We start from the raw sequence: 22,858 nt of genomic DNA, 5'->3' as shown, positions 1-22,858 counted from the left end.
ACAAAAAATATTTTGTCATATGATCCCTGTTTCTGTGCTGTAACAACATATTTGTAAGTAAAAGCATGTAGAAAAAGAGCACTGATGCTTTTTTCATATATATTATGTTTTGTACATAAAAATTATCTTTTTTATCATCTTCACAATAATACCCTTTCAATTTAAAAAAGCATTCTTTGCATATTTATATGTGATGTTAATCTTTTCTTCATATAACTGTTGATACCTATTTTGTTTAGATATAGTGTTATAAGAAAATCTATATAAGTAACAGAATGATTTGTGTAAACAAATTACTTTCACCTAAGTTTAATACTCAAAGCATCTAAACTTATTAAAATGTGCAAAAGATCCATGGTAATGAGACATTTAATAAACGTGGAATTTATTTGTTTTCCTCTTTTCTTCCTTCTAGATGTTCAGTGTCCCCAGCATCAGTAGATTGCCAACTCCCTCTCCTTGCAACACCCCAGCCAGCATTATGCTGGTGCTGTCATACCCGATTACTGCAGCAGAATGGAGTTTTTCTTTAGTTGTAAGGTAAGTTTCCCTCCCCACTCATTTCACACACATAGACTCAACTTTTCATTTTACAATATTGTGTAGTTTTGTAAGTTTTTTTAAAGTTTCTTTTCTCTTATGGTTCCTTAGGTTATTAACCTATCACATTCAAAAACTTACAAAACTGCATAATATAATAAAGGACTTATCTTGTAGCCATAGACCAGCTCCTTATTGTAGTAATCCCTATGAGGTTATAAAACCTTTAGTGTTTGACAGTGGGGCATCTCATGGAAAGGGAGCTGGCAATCTGCAGCTGCTGTGGACATTGGCTGAGAAAGTATTGAAAGGTAAGCCTCAAATTTAGACCGTATTGTATACCTTTGGTTCCCTGGTGTATGTTTGAATTCATACTTTATTTTATGTTAAATTTCATAGTAAATTTATAAAAGAAAAATATATTACTCTCTTCTTTTCAAAGTGACCTTCAGTAAATGTTTGAATTATTAAGTTCACATAATGCATTGGGATTATTTTAGAAAAAAATTTTTGTCCGTGAAAATAGTGAGAATTCTGATACCAAAAATTGTTCATTTATCCCCATATTCACATACCTGTTTATAAAGAAAAGTCAGCACTAAATTCATATACGTAAAGCTTATTAAATGTATTTTTTATTAGAGAAACAATTATAACACTGTTCTACAAATAACCATTTACTTAATCTTTCTATCTACTTTCTTTGATTCTGTATTGATCAGTGCAGATAAAGACTGTAAGAGCCTTTCTGATTTTCATTATATCCATATTCTCTCTTACGTGTTTGAAGATGGGGAACTTGCTGTTTTCCTTGTTTTTTTAATTCACTTTTAAACTTTAGATCACCATAGTCTTAAGTACTACTGTAATTAAACAAATGAAACAAAGTAAATTTTAGAGATTTTAATGTTTGCATTACAGAGATACCTACATGTAAATATAGGAACTTACACAGTACAGTCTCTTCTTCTTTAGGAATTGTCTGTGTGTAGCCCATGAGAGATGGCATTGTGTAGTGGAAGGAAAGTGGATTTTAGCATTCGGGAGATCTAGAATTCTAAAGTCTTCTTCCACCTACAAGTACTTCTCTGTTTACTTTAGACACTTTCCTTCTGTAAAATTATGTCCTCTGAGTTCCCTTTTAGCTTTAATAATTTCATCCTAGAAGAAACATGATAGTTTTTCCTTTACCTGTGTATATAAATAAAGTTGATCAGTCAGGAAAGCTATTGCTAATGATCTGATTTAAAGTTCAGGAAATATTTTGTTTGATTTTAAATAGATTTTTATATTAGATCCAAGTTAAAGCAGATTATTACCATTTGACTAACTTCATTTAAAAATTCATAACTTCTCTACGTTAGTTCCATTGTGTACTGTGACACTCTGAGACCAGCACTAGGTAGAAAGGGACATATTATTTTATTTCCATTTGGATTGTATTGACCAAAGAAATAATAAACGAAAGAAGCAGTATGAGTTTCTCTTTTACTGTCAAGTGATTAAAGTACCTTACTACCTCAAACACCAGTCCTGGAGCAGTGATTCTGAACTTTTTTAAACCTATGCCCCCTTTTGATAGATGACACACATACCCCATGGCAGGTATAGGGATGCCCTTTGTTGAGGTCATCGTATCCTTTATATGTATCTTCTAGTCAAAACATTTTATCAGCCTTTACTTTCTATAATTTGTGTTATGAAAATAATAAACTTTTTGTTTGTTTTTCAAATACAGAATGATTAGATAGGCATTTTCAAATATAAATGAGATACCATACCATCACTACCCCAAGTTGAGAATATGCAGTATAAAGAAGGGGAAGAAGGCCAAAAAACATACATAAAGTTGAAGGCCTTAGACATTTACAAACAGGTCAGTGGGTAAAACAGAGTTATATGGAAGTTAGGACTCTATTCTCTGATTGATTTATATGACCCCTCCTGTTCAGTAGTATATTTTCTGGGCATTGGATTAATTAAAATTTAGTAACCAAAATAAAATCAAAAGGTAAAATTTTCCTAATATTTTTAAAACTCTCTCCTATAAAAATTAATGTTGTAATTTAGTAGAGACACAAACAGAGTTGATAAATGGCTTTAAGTAGTATCCAGTTACACAGTCTTCCCTTCCCGTGCTTCATCTACCTAGTCCTAAAAGTCCCATAACACTGATAGTTCTGTATTCCCTACCTCATCACCACCACACTAATCCATACAGCCACCGTACTGCCCAGGTTAACTCTGCATCTGTAATTCTTCCCCATATAACTCCCAGTTAATAAGGAATTCAGCATGCCTGGCGCCCCCTAATCCTTTAATGCTTTTCCAGTTAATTATACCATGAAGAGAATATTCTCCCCACCTTCATTCATTACCTCTTTCTGCTCTCTTTAGATTAGGAAAAGTTTATTTCCACCATCACCATTTCATTTTTGAGCCAAATAGAAGTTGATATGTAGAAAAAAATAATGTTGTTGATATGCCTTGTTAAAGGGAAAAATCTCCATCTACTATCTTCTATTTTTTATTGAAACAAAATCTTACCTCATTCTGAAAAGGATTTATGGTAGCTGTTACCTGCCTTTTCATCTTCCTCAAATAGCTTTCCATAGATGAAAGTTATTTCTTGCTCAGTTTTATTATTTATAATCTAATAGTTTTGTTTTCATGGGTTAGAATATGCACTTTATACTATCTCATAACATTTCTTTGAGAAAAATAAACTTTTGAGGTATAACTCATTGTTAGTTGGGTCCTTTTAGAATGCTTTTGACAAGATGGAGAGTCTCTTCAGGTTAGTGTATTATATGAAATAAAAGTTACTTTTCTTGAAATTTTTTCACAATACTATAATTTGTTATGCCACTGAGAAGACACAAAAATTAGTCAGTGAGCCTAGGTTCCGTATTCATTATGAGCACATGCACATATAATCTCACCTCTTCCTACTCTTCTAATGAACAATTTCCCTTCTGAAGTATAAAAACCTCAGTTAGAAATGTTTATTTTTATGTGCATAAACATTGTGTTGGTTTAAAGCACAAAATTTTCAGGAGTAGGAAATACAGTGTTATTGATCACTTAGTTTTGTATGTGTCTAAAATTTCCATGACAAAAGGAAAAGTTTTAGATATATATAAAGTTGGGAAATTTATGCACAGATTTTAGAATATGCTTTGCTCTAGGGAGTGGTTATTTTTCTGCCTTAATGTTTTACCTATATGCAAATTGACTCAGAGTTCCTGTGGGGTGAAATCTAATTTTATGCAGGTTAAATGTGATCTGTAACATATATAGTTGTGTGCCTTTTGTTATAAAAGAAATAAAATGAGTGGACTATATGGTATGTAAATTATATCTCAAAGCTGTTACCAAATAAAAAAGAAATACAACTTGGTTATATAACAGTAAGTGACTATAGTGATGGTGGTGGTGGTGATGTGGATAGCTGGTGTAAACTAACATTGTGGAGAAGGGGGAGTTGGCTACCTAAAGATATAACTTCTGTAATCTTCCTGTTCCTATGGTATTCAAGTAATTTTATGGGTACTGATGAAATGTATCTTTACTAGAGGTTTTATAACCTGTGTCAGATCGAATTTATGTAATACAGTTTTTAAGAGGCAGTGATGTAATTAGTTCTAAAGAACTTGGACTTCACCAACAGGCAGATCTGGGTTCAAGTCAGAGAACCTTTAACAAGTCATTTAATCTCTCTGAGCCTTAGTTTCATCATTTGTTAAATAAGACTAAAAATGCACACACTTCAGAGGGCTTTTATAACTGCTAGTATATGTGAACTCTCATGCTCACTCGATCTCTCTCTCCCTCCCTTCCTCCCTCCCTCCCTCTCCGTCTGTCTCTCTCTCTCTCTCTCTCTCTGTCTCTTTCTCTCCAAGTATGAATGAAATACTTAGGATAATACTTAGCAAATGGAGGGCACGTCAGAAATTAACCGTTAGTATAGCATGATAGTATTGAAAATGGTGACCAGTTGTTTGCTTTTCTGTGCTGGAAACATTTTTAAAGAAAATAATTGTAAAATTTCCTAAGGAAGTTTGTTAAGATGGCTTTTGAATAGGATAACAATTCAGGCTTTCTCTCTTTTTTTTCCCCACTGTTTTGGAAAAATTACAGAAACTTTACAGAAGTGAGCAATGTTATTTACATAGTTATATAAATGTTTGTATCTTTACATGTGTTTTAGTGATTTATAAAAATGTTTATAATTGACCCAATTAAAAACTTTTAAAAAATTTTTTATCTCCTGGTTTAATTAAATGGGTTTTAGATTTCTCCTGTAGAGTTGAGAATCTTTAAAGTATATCAAAGAAGATTTATTATAGGATATTTTCCTCCTTGCTGCAACCTTCTGAAGAAGAGATATGTACTTATTTGATGGGTATTGGCATTTTGTTTTGTTTTTTACTCAGAAAATAAGTCTTGGCGTTTACTTTTGGATTAAGTCTAAGGAATTTACTTATAAAATTGTGTTTTTTAGGGCAAATGGTATCATCGGAGGCAAGCTGTAAAAGAATTGCATAGTACATTGATACGTCTTTTAAATGAATTGCTGCCATGGGAACCAAAGTTAATGAAAGCTTTTCAAAGAAACAGGTAAATCAAGCTTTATTATCTGTTTTACTTTTTAAGGCTCTTACTTTATGATTATGGAAGGTGTCCTTGTACCATTTAGTATAGTTTTCCATTGATTTGTAATTCAGATATTTTTGAGTACCTACTGTGTACAAGGTACCTCCTAAGCCCTGACAAAGTACTGTTGATTAAACAAAACTCTTACTGTGTGGTTTATATTCTTTTTTCTCCCCCATTTTTTTTTCATTGTGGTAAAATGCACAAATAAAATTTACCATCTTAACTAGTTTTAAGTGTACTGTTCAGTGATATTAAATACATTCATGATGTTTTGTCACTGTTACCCCATCCATCTCCAGAACTTCATCTTGTGAAACTGAAATGCTATACCTGTTGAACGATAACTCCCCATTCCCCCCTTCCCCCCATCCCGTGGCAACCACCCTTCTACTTTCTGTATCTATGATTTTGACTAAGTACCTCATATAGTACAAAATATTTGTCTTTTTGTGACTGGCTTTATTTCACTTAGCATAATGTTCTCAGGGTTCATCCATATTGCAGCATATGTCAGAAGTTACTTCCTTTTAAAGGCTGAATAATATTGCATTTTATGCATATACCACATTGTGCTTATCCATTCATCTGTAATGGGCATTTGGGAGGCTTTTCATGTTTTAGCTATTATGAATAATGCTGCTATGAACATGGGTGTACAAATATCCAAGACCCTGCTTTCAAATTTTGGGGTGTATACCTAGAAGAGGAATATGTTAATTCTGTTTTTAATTTTTTGAGGAACTACCATACTGTTTTCTACAGTGACCGTACAATTTTACATTCCCACCAACAGTTACAAGAGTTCCAGCTTCTCCACATCCTCACCAACATTTGTTATTTTCTTTTTTTTTAATTGCCATCCTAATGAATATGAGGTGGTAATCATTGTAGTTTGGATTTGCATTTCCCTAATGATTAGTGAAATTGAGTGTTTTTTCATGTGCTTATGGCAATTTATATATCTTTGGAGAAATGTTTAGAGATTTTTTTGATTATTGATTCAGTTTCCTTACTAGTTATAAGTCTGTTCAGACAGACAAACTCAAATGTCAGATGGTGATAAGTGCTGTGAAGAAAAATGAAGCAGGTTAAGGGGAATAAGAAATGCTTAGTTTGGATGGGATAATGATTGCTCATTTACCAGGGTGTTGGGGAACACTTCCCTGATGAGTTGATGTTTGAAAAGAGACCTGAAGGAAATAGGGGAGAGAGCCAAGTGGATATCTAAGGGAAAAGAAGATGTAGAAGCCCTAAGGTTAAAAGCATGATTGCCATTCATAGGAAATGCAAAGGGGCAAGAATAACCAGAGCTGAGTGAGTGAGGAGGAAAGTGGTAAGAGTCAAGAGTCAGAGAAGTATAGGGAAAGGTAGCCAGATCATGTACATGTTTAAGGATTTTGGCTTTTACTCTGAGATGAGAAGCCATTGAAGAGCTTTAAACAGAGGAAGTACATGATCTGACTTATGTTTTAAAGCACTCGCTCTGCCTGTTCTGTTGAGATAGTGTAGTGTGGGATGATGATAAAGGCAGGGAAGTCAGTTACACTATAGTAGTAGTCCAGGCAAAAAATGACAGTGGCTTGGACCATGATAGTAGCAATGCAGACGGCAAGGAGTGCTTGGATTCTGGATAGATCTTGAAAGTAGGACTGGTAGAATTTCCTTAAGGCTTGCATATGGAGTGTCAGAAAAAATGAGGAGAAAAAGATGGTGCCTAATATTTTTTATCTAAACAACTGGAATAATGCAATTGCCATTAGCTGAGATAGGGGAAACAAAGAAGTAGTTTTGGGGAGGGGGTGGATTCAGGAGTTTGGATTTCAACATGTTAAGTTTGATACGCCTTTCAGATGTCTAATTGGAGTTACTGAGTAGGCAGTTTAGCATATGAGTCCCAGTTAAAGGGAGTAAGCCAGGCTGGAGGTATAAATTTGGGGGTTGTCAGGATATAGATTATATTTAAGCTGTGAGATGGTAGAAATCACCTAGTATATGAGCATAGATAAGAGAGACTGAACCCTGGGCCATTCCAACAGTTAGAGGTGATGGAGATGGTAGGACTCAGCAGAACTGACTGAGAAGGAGTATTCAGCAAGGTAGGAGCATAACCAAGAGTGGTGTCTTAGAAACCAGGTAAAGAAGATGTTTTAAAAAGGAGGCTGCTCATGATGGATTGAGGAAGATGAGGACGAGAATTCATTGTTAAATTTGGCAATATCATTGATGAGCTGTGTTGATACAGATGTGGGTAAAAGTCTAAGGAGTCTGTTCAAGAGAATTAGGGGTGAGGAATTGGAGTTTTTCTATAAAAGTAGAGCAGAGAAATAGGGCAGTACCTGGAAGGACAAGTTGGAGTCAAGTTGGGTCATTTGTTTTTATTAATGGGAGAAATAACATGTTTGTATACTGGTGGAAGTGATTGAATAGAGAGGCAAAAATGAACTCAGACAATGGAAGGGATGTTTGGTTGAGTGACATTCTTGACTAGGTGAGAGAAGATGCGTAAGTTGGAAGGGTTAGCTTAGGTAGGAAGATGGAGAATATGAGTACAGATGAAGGTCTTAAGTTGCAGACGAGGTGTGAGCATATGAGAGTTCTTGTCTGATTGCTTCCATTTTCCCTGAAATAAGGAGCAAAGTCATTAGCTGAGGTGAGAAGACTGAGAAGGGAGGAACATTATACTACCCCCATATAGATATTTCTAAAATGAAATTAATTTTACAGTTATCCTTTGGTAACCCACTCTAGTATCTTACAGCCCTCATCTGCTCTATAAAACCCTTAAGCAATAATTGAAAGATAAATAAATTGAGTATTATTAACTAACATTTATTGAATATTTATGTGCCACACAAACTATGAAGTAAGTGCTATTATTATCCTCATTGTACAAATAAGTAAACTGATGCTTAGAAAGTTTAAGGAACTTGCCCAAAGTCTTACAACTGTTAAGTGACAGAGGTGAGATTTAAACTCCAATATGCACACATAGGAATTTTTTTTTTTTTTTTGATGTGGACCATTTTCAAAGTCTTTATTGAATTTGTTACAGCGTTGCTTCTGTTTTGTGTTTTGGCTTTTTGGCTGCGAGGCATGTGGGATCCTAGCTCCCTGACCAGGGATCGAACACACTCCCCCTGCATTGGAAGGCGAAGTCCTAACCACTGGACCGCCAGGGAAGTCCCAAACAGATAGGAATTTGTAGCAAAAGTAAATTGGAGAATGTATGTTCAGATTTTTTTTAAACAAACAAAAATAAACAAAGGGTAAAAGTAAAATAGAGAAACTCAGTTGAAAACAAATGAATAATAAAGGATCTCTAAAATATCATGTAATCATTTGGAAATGTTTCTATCTCTCTTAGTGTTATAGAAACATAGGTATTATGTTTTTATGTGAAAAGGATCTCTGAAAGATCACTTTTCAGCTTTGTTTCCCTATGCTTAATTAAAAAAAATAATTTCTAGTGAGACCCAAAGGTTTAGATATGATTGCTCTCAGGATTAAATGATGGATTGTTTTTGTTTGTTAACTCTTTGTGTAATAGTCAAAAATAATACACACTGTTTCTTAGAACTTTCTGATTAACTCTTTTAAATGACCTTTTAAACTATATTATAATCAGCAATTTTAAGACTATCTCAAATCTATTTCTATCAGTGCAGCTAGAAAAAAAATTACCTTTTTCACATTTAATAGGTCTAACAGCAGCCTTTAGAAAGACAAATAGGTGTATGTTTGAACACTTTATTCTGAAATTGCAGATATAATTTTTTAAGTTTCTTATGCCTACACCCTGTGTTTTGTCTTCTTGAACAATAGTCATTGGCATCTTAGACACACTTGGTTAAAACATAGGTTTAGTGACTTAATTGAAAATACTAAAATATAGCTTAAAATGTTAGAAGTTACTTTAGCTTCCAAGAGTTCAATACGTACGTATTGTTTGTTGTGTCGAATATTTTTCTTCAGGAGTCGCCTAAAGAAAGACTATGATGATTTCAGAAGACAGCCTGATCACGATAAATTTACTGGAGAACCGTGGACTGCTGAAGAAGGTGAAGGAGATCCTGGAAAAGAATCTCCAAAAGTAGAACTCAGTAGCAAGTCTATAGACACCACAGAACCTCTAGATATCCTGGAGAAGGACCATTTTGATTCAGGTAGGCGTTCAAACTTTCTTTAAATCAACACTAAAAGCACAAAGAGAAATTTTAGTATCTTTTGTGGAGATAAAGGATAATCTGGTTAATGAAGTTCATTGATTGGGGAAATCTGTTATGTTTGAAGGTGTACTAATGTCTTATTAAAGGTTCTTTGGAGTCATTATTACTGTTCTAGGAGTTTCTGGAGTCAGTGCCCAACTCCAAACTGTAGGCTTGTTATTGCTCATTACAGACCACACATCACTGATATGCAGTCCCTTTGAAATAGGTTTAGCCTTTTCTTTTTATTATTATTATTTTTTAAGCACTATTTCTGATGTTTGCTTTAAATGGAACTTGTCAAGTCCCTAATAATTGTGAAGATTTTTTTTTTTTTTTATGAGGAATGATCAAGGTTGATGGCCTAATAAGACCAGAGTGGACACCTCATTCTTATAAGGAGGCTGGATTAGATGATCTGTAATTCATTTCAACTTATCAGATTATTTTATTCTATAAATCTAGTTAAATAACTTTCTTTAGTTAACTAAGAGGTATAAAAATTTGTGGTTAGAAATGTATTAACCTATTGTTTTCCATGTCTGGTGAATTGAAAAAGAGTAACTTCTCATAAACCCAGTTTGATCAGATATGAATATAAATTTTTTACTGTAGGAATAATTAAACACCAGAAAAATATGGACATTTTTTATTCCTTAGAGTCTCTCTCTAAAAATAGAAAATATGGAGAACCATCTCTCTTTGATAGGAAGGTTTCCCTATCTAGAAGGAGAGAACTAGATTCCTTTCCAAATCTAAATTCTGAGCCCTATTGCTGTCTTGAGTATCTCTTTAAAAGATGTAAACTTTCCTTTTACACTTGTATTGGCAGCAGAATTTTATCAAAAATAATTTCCTTATTAATAATATGTTGTTCTTGGGAATGGTTACAATGTCAGGATTACCATGTCAAAGGTCACCTTACCTTAATTTCCATCAGTGGTACTGAGACTTTTGAATCGCCTTACAGGTTTCTTAATAAATTGCTTGTTCAAAGATTGACTTTCTTTTTTATAATTGGTCTTACCATTGCTATTTTGCTGTTTTATATAAACAAAATGCTTGTTTTATAATTTTCAGATGATATGAAATTGTCAGAAATAGATTTACCTATGGCCAGAAGCAAGTTGCTGAAAAAAGAATTGCCTTCTAAAGATGTACCTAAGACACTGCCTAAAACACTTAAACGACAGTCCAAACAAACTAATTATCTGGATGATAGCACAAAAGAGCTTTCCCCAAGGAAGAAAGCAAAGTTAAGCACAAATGAGACAACAGTTGAGACTGTAGAAGGTGATATGCAAATTGACTGTTTGAATGAATCAAAGCATACAGAGCCACTGTTTCCAGAGTCATTTGCCTCATTGGATTCAACACCAGTGTCTACTCTCCAGAAAGGGACCAAACCTATTCAGGCCTTGCTTGCAAAGAATATTGGGAACAAAGTGACCTTAACAAATCAACTGCCCCCTTCCGCAGGTAGAAGTGCTCCTGCTGTGGAAAAGCCAGTTATATCTCCTCCAGAAGCAAGCCCCATAAAGCCAGCATTGACCTGCCACACCAGTACAAAAGGTCCTTTACAGATGGTATACAAAATGCCCTGTGGCCAGTGGTTGCCCATAGATCTTCATAACAGCTCTGTAAAGATTCAGATGCAACCTATGCTGGATCCTAAAACGGGAGAAAAAATCATGCAGCAGGTTCTCATTCTGCCTAAGAATTTTGTAATTCAGCACAAGGAAGGGAAAGCAGTTGCAAAAGAAATACCACCACTTCAACAAAAAGGTACAGAACAACATGGTTCATCTTTCCCACAGACAGCAAATATAAACTCTTCTTTAGCATCAGTTCTTGTCAACCCAACAGGAACTGTTTCTACCCAACTACCTAATACAGCTTTCAACGAGACAGTTATACCTTTGTCAAATGTGAGTAATGCTAGACCACAGCCTTCGACACCTGTAACCTCCATAAGTAATTTATTAACACCACCAGTTAAGACTAGCCAGAGTGAGGCAGGAAAAGTCAAGAATGCAGTTTCAGCAGCCGCATTCCCCCAGCCCATTGCTTCACCCACCATTTCCTCAACAGTTCAGCCTCAGTCATCAGCAACAACACTAAATGGATCTACAAATCCAGGTAGTTCCCTCAACTGTTTTGCACAACAAACTGCTGATTCTTCTGAAGCAAAGCAAGAGCTGAAAACTGTATGCATAAGAGATTCACAGTCAATTCTTGTCAGGACACGAGGTGGGAACACTGGAGTTGTAAAAGTACAGACCAATCCAGATCAAAATTCATCCAATAGTTTATCTTCAAGTTCAGTTTTTACTTTTGCTCCTCAGCTTCAGGCATTTCTAGTGCCAAAATCAACAACTTCATCATCCTCTGCTTTTTCACCAGTAGCTGGAACAACTGCTACATCTAGTCTCCCACCTTTTGGCCAAGCACCTACTTCTGTTTCCATTCCAGCTGGCTTTAATCCATCCACGGGGAAAAATCTTAAATTTACATTAAGCCAACCTTCCTGCAGTAGTAATTTGGGGCACATGATAGATAAAACTTCACACATGCCCTCCTCTCCCTTAAAGTCTTCTGTTTCTTCTAGCACTCTCCTACCATCAACAGCAAATAGTTCAGTAAGCGTAATTAGCATATCAACAGGAAATTTTGGACAAACCAATGCAAATGTTATTCATACACCAGCTAAACAGCAACAAGTAGATTATGTCACAAAAAGTTACCCTGTTACAAGATCAGAAGCAACAGCAGCAACAAATGAAGATATGGTCAGTGGGACTCCAGTTCAGAAACTTATGCTGGTGTCAGCTCCATCTATTCTTTCTTCTGGCAGTGGAACTGCAATTAATGTGGCACCTGCACCAACATCTACAGGTGTTTCTGCCCAGAAATTAGTTTTTATTAATGCTGCAATTCCCAGTGGCACTTCAACCCCAACTATTGTGGCAGAACCATTAAAACAAACTCTTCCTCCTCCCTTGAGTAAAACATATGTTAAGGCTCCAGAGCAGCCCCAGATAGTACTAATTCCATCTACAGTGGGAGCACCAATAAAAATAAATTCGTCACCAACTGTGTCTCAGATAAAAGATGTGAAAATTGGGCTAAACATAGGCCAAGCAATTGTAAATACTTCAGGCAGTGTGCCAGCTATACCATCAATTAACCTATTGCAAAATGTAACCCCAAAAGGAGAAGAAAAAAGTACCAAGGGCTATGTTTTGCCACTGTCAACAAGTGGTAATTCAATTCCAGTAAGCTCAAATTTTGTGAGTCAAAATATTACTCCTGTTAATGAATCAGTGGTTTCTGCTTCAAGAACAGTAAACATGTTTTCAGTAACAGGAGCAAATGTATCTTTGGGTTCTCTTTCAGTGACCTCAACCTCTGCCTCAGTTGGGACACGACCTCCTGTTTTAGTCAGTGGAAATGATACCTCTTCAAGAATTATGCCTATTTTGTCAAATAGACTTTGCACGTCAAATCTCGGAAACACTGTGGCTATATCAACTGTGAAAACAGGACATCTTGCATCATCTGTTCTGATTTCAAATACACAACCAACAGTGTCTCCTAAATGTCTAACATCAGCTTTGCAAATCCCTGTTACTGTTGCCTTGCCTACATCTGTGACTGTATCCCCTAAAATAATCAACACAGTTCCACAAGCCGCAACAGTACCAGGAGCCCCACGTTCTGTATCTCTTTCTAAAAGACAATCTCGGACTTCCGTCCAGTTTCAGTCACCAGGGGTTTCAACTCCAGTGCCAACAAGTATAAACACAAATAAACCTCAAACTGAATTTCCATCCCTTTCACCGAATCCAGGTAAAAGAATTAACATTTCCAATTTTGCTTCTCTGCCAAACCAGCAACTGTCCCCTGCTTTCGTAAAATCAACCCCCAGTTACAGTTCTGCTCCAGCTGGCACTGCCGTTCACACTGGTGCAGCACCATCAAATGTAACTAGTGTGGCAGGGGGCCAGTTCAGTGAGCCTTGTATTCAGCAAAAAATAGTCATCAATACCAGTACGCCTTTGGCACCTGGCACACAAATCATGATTAACGGAACCCGCTTTATTGTTCCACCACAAGGTCTTGGAGCTGGCAGCCATGTTCTCCTTATATCCACTAATCCAAAATACGGACCTCCCTTAGTTCTTAACAGTGGCCAAGGCATTCAGCCTACACCGGTAGATAACCTGGCCCAGAAGATCACGCTAGCATCAAATAATTCTTTAAGTGGGCAACCTGTGAAACATTCTCTAAGAAGCTCTACAAAAATTGTAAACTCTCTTGGGAATGCAAGTTCTCTACCCACAGTACATGCAGCACCACAGATCATAAACCCAGCTGCTGAAGGTTCTGTACCACCTCCTGCACCAACAGTGTCATTGACTTCAGTAATTAAGTCTCCTCCAGCTACTCTTTTGGCTAAGACATCTTTGGTTTCTGCCATTTGCTCTGGTAATCCTTCACTGCCAAGTAGCACTTCAGTATTTCATTTGGATACATCAGTCAAAAAATTGTTGGTCAGCCCAGAAGGAGCCATTTTGAATACCATAAATACTCCAGCATCTAAGGTTTCTTCACTCTCTTCATCACTCTCTCAAATTGTTGTATCCGCCAGTCGAAATCCTGCCTCTGTCTTCCCTGCTTTTCAGTCATCTGGCTTAGAGAAGCCTGACACAGCTGCATCTTGAATTTAGACTAAACGAGCCAGTTTTTAAATAATGGGGCATTGTTTTGACTCCCATAAAAATTTTAACTTTATTATACTGTTGAAAACATATTATACATAGTTTGTGTGTGTGTGTATGTGTGTTTTGATGTATCTTTTCATTAGCTTGCAACAAGGCTTTGTTTTTCTTGGGGAGGGAAAAATCTGTTCCATTTCACTCATTGGTATGAGTATGTTTTCAAAGGTTATTTGTTTAAAATAGACAGTCAGGACTTACCTGCCTATATAACATGAATTGAACAAAGTCAAATTTGACTAGTTTGGAGTAAGCTAGGCTTTTGCACACTTGCATTGACATGTTTCTTCTTGAATTTGGACTGTTGCAGCGTGGCTCTACAATATGGTATTCTGTGTCTTTAGTGGAATCTTATTTTTATTTCTGTAAGAAAAAATATATATATATATATTTATGCATTGTGAAAATGCAGTCCATTGTGTAAAATTGTACATATTCCTAAATCCTTAACAACCTGTACTAAACTATATGTACAAAGAACTATGCTGTCTTATTTATGTTTTGTTTACATAATGTATAGTTTTTTAAGTATTTTAGTAATTTTGGACCAGTGAACTGTTAGCATCAATGCAGAAGAATCTGCATGTAATAAACTGAGTTGCTGTATTTCCTTGTTTGAATACCATTTTTAAAGTGCGTTCTTGTTCCATTGAAAGACTACATGATATAATATGAGGACAGACCTTTACAAAAAGGAATTTAGGCTAGGAAATTTGAATTAATAATAGCATTTGTACAAGGCTTTAGAATTTACAAACTTTACTTCCACATATCTCATTTGACTTTCACAGTACTCTTGAGAGCTTAAATGATGTGCCCTAGGTCACTCAGCTAGTTGGTGGTATAGCCAGTATTTGAACCTAATGCTTAAAATCATTTCTGCATAACTTTACATTACTTCTGCTTTAAAATTTCGCTCTGGATTTCAGTGTTTTAACTTTTTTCTCTTAATCCACCACCAGATTCCACATTGATCAAAATAAGTAATCTTAAAGGCCAGTGTGTTTGGTCTGTGTTTATACATCCCAAATATGTTTTTTTAACTTTTTATTTTTAAATAATTTTAGATTTACAGGAAATTGCAATGATAGTACAGAGAGGTTTGGGGTACCCTTCACCTAGTTTCCCGCGATACATTTATTTTTACATTGAGAGGTTGGTTCATAGTTGACTGATTTTCCAAAATGATATTTAAAAACATGAATTTTGTTTGTTTAGAATGACAAATGAATGTGAACACTTTCAATTATTTATAAGTACTCTCTTTGTGTGTATTTTTCAATTACAGAGCAGTTACTTAAATTCCATTGTAAAGCAATGTTTATATGGATCAGCTTATTCTTGGGGTTCAACTTTATGGTATTTCAGAATTTGCCTCATTTTAAATAAAAGGTAGATTTTATACTTATTTGATGTTTATATCCATTATCATATTTGGGATACTGATTGTAAACTCATCCACATTCCATTTATAATGATATTATTAAACCTGATCACATGGAGTTGTAGTCTAGGGTTGAAGAGTAGGCCTAAAGACTTCTTTTGAAACTATATTAAAATTTATTAGTTGAAGAGAGCAGTGAGGGTATTCCTGGAAAGTTGCTAAAGGCTCTCAAAACCTATATTTATACTCTAAGACAGTACCTTTGCTGATCATGTCTATGCTTCACTCTGTAGTCACCTTCCCCCTTTCCTTGTCAGTTTAGAAACCTTGGATTTCAGGGGGAAGTGGGTGATGTTTGAAGTACATTGCATTGTACATACACGGTGCACAATAAATGAATGTATTTACCTACTCAACTTTTTAAAACAAAACAACCTAAAACTGTTCATCTTTTGTCTGAAAAGAATTCTCTACACCACTTCCAGAAACGAATTTACCGAATTACTTATGATGCACTTGATTCCCAGTGAAGGCCCCTCACTTATTAACCACTAATTCTTTTCTGACTCCTAAATCAAAATCCTAATATGACTTTCAAAGCTCTGTGTGATCTGGTGAACCTTAAAGTCCCTGCTCCCCTTTTAGGCTTTTAGAGCCTAAAAGGCTCTTCAGTCTGTTCCTGCTTACCTCTCCAGCTTCATTTCAATTGACTCTCCCCCTTGCTTTCTGTACTCTAGTTTTCTTTTAGTGCCTAGAAAGTTCAAGACCTCAAGGTCTTCCCAGATGTTCCCTTTAACTTAATGTTTCATTTCAGCTTCTCATTACATATTATATAACTCCCTCTCCTTACCCCAGCCAGCATCATGGTATTGCAGTCACGCAGAGATTGAGGTCATAGTGTGAGAAATGCATAGTACTCCTTCACAACTGTAATAAAATTATCTGTATGCAATTATTTAATGCCTGTCATTTTTTAAAAGAGAGAGACCTTGTCAGTCATCTTCATCATGGTCACCCCAGCAACTGGCACATAGTAGATATTCAATATGTATTTGTTGAATGAGTGAGGAATCTAGTTAGCTTCTTATATTATTTAAGGTCTAGTTTACTTTAAAAAAAATAATGCCCCATTTTTACTAGAAATTTGACTAAATTAATGGATTTATATAATCAACAAGTCAAATTCTTTTTCCTTTGCCTCCAGTTTGGTAGGTCATGTGGATTTCTGGGATCTTGGCCAAAGAGTACAAAGTCAAATTCCTCAGTTCTTTGTGTTCAGTGTTATTAAGTATTCTTAAAGGTCATCTATTAAAGCATTCATGTAAAGGAAGAAAAGTCACCACAATGCTACCTGAAAGACTTCATGGTCCTGGAAGGGTGTGTTTCTACCCTTAGTATAGAATTAGTAGGCCATTTGGATGTCAGTATTCAATATCATTTTAAATGCTAAGATAAAACATGCTGAAGTAACATACCTCCTTCTCATGTGTTAGCTCTTTTCTCTCATTCCCTATGATTTTTCCTACCAAAAAAACTTTCCTTTGTGATTTTATATATATATATATATATATATAATACTAAGTGGCTGTTTAGATTCCTGCTTTCATTCCAAGATTCCAATTTTATTGATATATTTAATAAGTAATTGACATCAATAGTTTTATGATCAAAGCAGCGATGACTATAATATACACTAAGATAAAGGAAAATGTTTGTTTGGTCTAGTATATCATTGACTTAGACTGAATTTAGAAATAATATTAAAAGCTTGAGAAGATGGCAGGATCTGAAAGTGATCCAAGAAATTTGATGGGGAGTTATTCAAAGTTATACTGTACTGTAACATAGAGATGATACATAACTCACCTTAAGTTCATTCCAGAGGTTGTATTGCCAACACCTGAACCCGAAGCCTCATTGTCACTATAATGCCGTCATCTGCCCCATGTATTTTTCTTCATTTGTTCAAAAAGCACTTACTATGCACACCATGGTGCTTGATGCTTGCTTGTTTATTAACAAGAAAGCTGAAGGGCATGGCATGGTTCAGGTTCTTATAGTTGGAGACAAACTGTGAAAAAAATATACAGTTTTTTGGTTCTATAGAACCAAAACTGTGTGTTCTTATGTATGTAATCTTTAATATCATTCTTAATGTAGTTATCAACATAAACTCAAAGCATAATTATCAACATAAAATCAAAGAGTTGTGTAAATTCATTCTACACGTTTGAGAACCATATAGTACAAAAGATGTTATAGGAACAGCATAGATAGGTCCTCAACACAAAAATCAAAAGAATATAACAAGCTAAAAGTAAATGTCAGAGGAATAAAGAACTAAGAGTTTAGTAGGGAGGTGCCAGAGGATTCAAACACAAGGTGGCGTTTGTGACGGGACAAAGTATGTTTAGAACCAAGCCTGCAGAGACTCAGTCTCACAATATCACAAGGAAGTTAACAGTACTCTATTGTATATTTGAAAGTTGCTAAGAGAGTAGATCTTAAAAGTTCTCATCACAAGAAGAAAAAATTGTAACTGTGTGTGGTGAATGTTAACTTACTGTGGTTATATGTCAATTGTACCTCAATTTTTTAAAAAAGAAGCACAAGGAACATATAAGGAACAGAGCAACTGGGTTTGACTAGAATATTATGGGTTAAGAGGACTAATGGGGAATGATTAAAAAGTGGGTTGTGTTGGGTGATAGAGGGCTGAAAAATATGCTGAAAGTAACTGGGAAGCTACTGAAGCTTTGGAAGCAAAAATGACATTCACATGTAAGGTGAAGATTATTAAAGTACCACCCAGGATTACCATTCAGGATTGCTATGAGAATTAGATAAGATAATGCCTGCCACATAGTAAATGTTAATAAATAGTAGCTGCTATCATTCACCTGACTAGAGACAGGGAGGCCAATTGATTACTCGGTGAGTTGAGCAGGTGATGTGAAGACCTGTCACCTGGCAGTAATGGTAGCAACAGAGAGGTGACGGGGGCAAAAAAGATGGACACTATTTAAATTGAAAAGGGTAGAGAAAGGGGTTTTTTTTTAAGGGAAAGCTGTTTGACTATAAAATTTAGAAACATTTAAGCAACAAAATATCATGAACAAAGTGTTATCTCCCCTAAATTAATCTATGAGTTTAGTGCTAAACTAATGAATATACTAATAGTTTCATTTGGGGGTGATGTTTTGTTCGATTTTGTTTGGGGTTTTGTTTTTGGTGGGGTTCTTGTTTGGGGTTTGTTTCGTTTTGTTTTTTAAAAAAAGAATTTATTTGCAACTGCAAAGGGGAAAGATGGTTCTCATAGCAATCTTTTAGCACCTGGAATGTTGGAACATTCTGTTGGTTCATCCACTATGAGCATATCGGTGGAAAACCATATGAAAATACAAACTTCTGAAGAAGTATCAGTTTTTTTTTTTAATTTTACTTTATGTTTTTGTACAGCAGTTTCTTATTAGTCATCCATTTTATACATATTAGTGTATACATGTCAATCCCAATCTCCCAATTCATCCCACCCCCCTCCCCCCACCCCACTTTCCCCCCTTGATGTCCATACGTTTGTTCTCTACATCTGTGTCTCTATTTCTGCCCTGCAAACCGGTTCATCTGTACCATTTTTCTAGGTTCCACATATATGCGTTAATATATGATATTTGTTTTTCTCTTTCTGACTTACTTCACTCTGTATGACAGTCTCTAGGTCCATCCACGTCTCTACAAATGACCCAATTTCGTTCCTTGTTATGGCTGAGTAATATTCCATTGTATATATGTACCACATCTTCTTTATCCATTCGTCTGTCAATGGGCATTTAGGTGGCTTCCATGACCTGACTATTGTAAATAGTGCTGCAATGAACATTGGGGTGCATGTGTCTTTTTGAATTATGGTTTTCTCAGGGTATATGCCCAGTAGTGGGATTGCTGGATCATATGGTAATTCTATTTTTAGTTTTTTAAGGAACCTCCATACTGTTCTCCACAGTGGCTGTATCAATTTACATTCAGTGGGGTTCTTGTTTTATATCAGTTTTTAAATCAAAATTTATTGAGATAAGTAGTGTTTTTTTTTTACAGATTTCTTCTGACAGTTCATAGCATATATAAATGGTCTTTATTGATTTAAATGTCTCTCCCTGATCATATAAAAATTCAATTATGGGTTAAAAATAGTGGACCATTTAGTTCAACCTAAATACAATACATATATGGATCTAATTCTAGAGCCTAATGGTCTAATATCCATAAAAATTTTATTATAACCATCTAGATTTGCAAAACACTATCTTAGGAATTATAATTCTATCAAACTTCAATTTGAGCAAATGTAGCATCAATTAAGTAAAAGCAGTTAATCTGAAAAGAGATTTATTTAAATTATTTTTAGAGAGAAAACACAGTCAGATGTCCTGCTATGGATGTTTAGGAGTTGGCTGCTGTAAACCTGAATCAGACCTGCAGGTGATGTTCATGCCTGAGCCCTCACAGCTGAAACCTCCCCCTTCCTTTGGGACCTGATGATCAGGGAGTCTCCTGATACTCTCCCACCTCTGACCAGGGCTGCGTGTGGAACAGTGGGGGCAACTTGGGAAAAGCTGGAATTTAAACTGCTTCAGCCAATTTTTGTCTGTTTTGATTATTTTATTTTCTTAGCTCAGTGAACTTGCACTCAGCCATGCTGCCGAACAACTTTCTTGAGCTTTTTTCTCATGGGAGACAATCCAGCTTTGATAAAAGGAAGTGCTTCTTTCCAACTCTTTCTCAAGGCCATCCCTTCTAGGGATCATGCTTCTGATGTATATGACTAATATTTTTGTGCACTTTGGGACATTTCTTCTCAATTTATATGCAGTAAATTCTCTCGATTGATTTTGATTTTCTGCAAATTTGCATCAAACTTTTTTTGTTTTTTGGGTTTTTTTTAAGAATACCTTTTCTCTCTCCTAACTTTATTTATTTATTGGCCACATGAGGCCAATATCTGGATGTTTGAACGGGGTGTACCATAGCAGGTCTATGTCAGGGGGAGGCAGCCATAGTTAGAAGCTTGGGCACAGGGTATTGACACCTGAGCAGGGTAAGGTGTGTTCCAGTTAGGGAGCTGGTGGTGGTCCACAGCAAGACTTCGAGGTCTGAGCAAGGACTGGAGGGCATCTGTTGAGGGGGGTGGGATGGCATGACAGATAGATGGTAAAATGCTTACATACAAAGGTGATTCATGCAGTAAATTGGTAATCTGAGATTAACAGAAGCCATTTTCTCACTATGGGGAGAAATGGATTTAAAAATATGAAAAGAGGTTAGAATGAAAAGTGTTAGAATGAACCCTTTGTAGTTGATTTAAAATTGGAGTTAATCAGTGTGAACTCATAATTTTCAATACATATAGAAATAAGTAATGAGGTAAATGTGCTCACTTTTTAATTGGGTTTTCTTTTTATTGTTGAGTTGTAAGAGTTACTTATATATACCACATACAATTCCCTTATCAGTTATATCATTTGCAGATATTTTCTCCCAGTGCTGTGTGTCTTCTCCTTCTTGATTTGTCCTTCATTTGAAGCACAGTGCTTTTAATTTTGATGAATGCCAATTTACCAACATTACTTGCGGTTTTGCATCATAACTAAGAAACCATTACCAAATCTAACGTTGCAAAGATTTACTCTTTTGTTTTCTCCTAAGAGAAACAAGGAGAAATCTTAACTAAGGAGTAGTCTTAACTCCTATACTTAGCTCTATGATTTTTTTTTTTTGAGCTAATTTTTGTAATGGTGTGAGATAGGGATCCAACTTTATTCTTTTGTCAAAAAAAATCTTTTTACATTCCCACTAACACTTTTATTAATTACAGGAGGATTGGTTATAGCAGGGTGGAGGTGGCAGGGGTGGTTCAGACCCCAACCACTGCCATCAATGACACACAATAAATAAATAAGCAGCTATGGTTGGTCATGGGGGGGCACAGGTTCTTCTATAAGAAGTGGAGGATTGAGGCTCAGACAGGGCCCTGTCATGAGGACAGAAGCTGGCCAAATCCTAATGAAGTTTTGTTTTTCAGAATTTATTTGTTTGAAAATGGGAGGGAGAGGGCTTATTTTAAGTGGTAAGACTGGATAGAATCAGGAAGGGTAGGGGGGGGTCTTTTAATATTTTGTGGAATGACATTTTTTTTCAATGTGTGTAATATCTCTTTATTCAGTGTTTTTTCTCCTCTGTGCAATCTTGTCTTTTGGTGAAAATGATGCAGTTATGCCACACTGGCATTTCCAATGACACAAGGTGATTTTAGGTGGTTTACTGACTTGGCATTAAACAACAGTGAGTCACAGAGTGAGCAAGTCATTTCTTTCTCTTGCAAGCCTTCTAATTACGTCAAAAGATTTTCTCTGATTCTTGCTAATCTCCCTCTTTAATAACGAGGGCAAGTCTCAAGTTGACAGCATTCTGTGACCATCAGTATCTTCCTAGGTTTCAATAAAAGTAATTTGCTTTCATTATCTTCATTTTTTATAATCATCCTCTACTTATGAAAAATGATACTGATTTTCCATTTAGGATGGTGATATAAGTTAAGCCAAAAAAATTTTTCAGTGAAAAGAAAAAGACAGATAATGTTATGTAGATGTCACACAAATAAATTGTAATATTGCTATACAAATAATGACACCATTCCAGAATTTCTGGTCCCTTATGATTTCTTCTGTATGTGCTTTTGAGAGGGATTTGGGAGCTCAAAGGAGCTAAATTGCCTTTGGAATATTTAAGACAAGACATCAGCCAAACTACAGTAGCTTTTACTTGTTTACAAGTCCTTACACCACCTTCTGGTTTAAAAGAAAGTTCTTGTCATTAATTATCATAGCATTGATCCTTGAAGTGAAATGTGATTAGAACTGCACGATATGTATTGCTGAAGATACAGGATCTCTGCGGTATATTATTGTAGCATCATGGAATTTTAGAAAACAAAGAGACATTACTGACACTTTCCTGATCAGATGAATCTGACTATAATTTGGTAGGTCATTTAGCTCTTGGTCTTAAACCTGTAAAGGTATCCTTTGTGAGTGCTCTGTAGCACAGACTCACCTGCAACAGTCCTGTTAGAGTTCGTGTAGGTCAAGAGGCTGCGTCTTCAAAAATCAGAATAGCAGTTTGTTAGTTATCAGCCATATTTCAACTTAAAAAGAAATCAAATGATCCCAGAACACACACTTGAAAGATCTCCCTCAGAAAATAATACTGTAGATTTATTATTACTGGCACAGATA

General features: G+C 35.5%; 1 protein-coding gene across 1 annotated transcript in view; it reads left to right on the top strand.

The window, feature by feature from the left end:
- Window positions 1-14,361, top strand: part of BRD10 (bromodomain containing 10) — a 101,934-nt gene extending 87,573 nt beyond the window's left edge. Inside the window, exons 6-8 of the mRNA XM_061200406.1 lie at window positions 5,045-5,160; window positions 9,172-9,362; window positions 10,485-14,361. Of these exons, the coding sequence (XP_061056389.1) occupies window positions 5,045-5,160; window positions 9,172-9,362; window positions 10,485-14,128 (3,951 nt within the window). The 3' untranslated portion in view covers window positions 14,129-14,361. The remainder of the gene's footprint in view (window positions 1-5,044; window positions 5,161-9,171; window positions 9,363-10,484) is intronic.
- The last annotated feature ends 8,497 nt before the right edge of the window (window positions 14,362-22,858 follow it).

This window comes from Eubalaena glacialis, chromosome 9 (genome assembly GCF_028564815.1).
Source record: "Eubalaena glacialis isolate mEubGla1 chromosome 9, mEubGla1.1.hap2.+ XY, whole genome shotgun sequence".
NCBI lineage: Eukaryota > Metazoa > Chordata > Mammalia > Artiodactyla > Balaenidae > Eubalaena > Eubalaena glacialis.
Note: the sequence above shows the minus strand (reverse complement) of the source record. Positions and strands in the feature narration are given on the sequence as shown.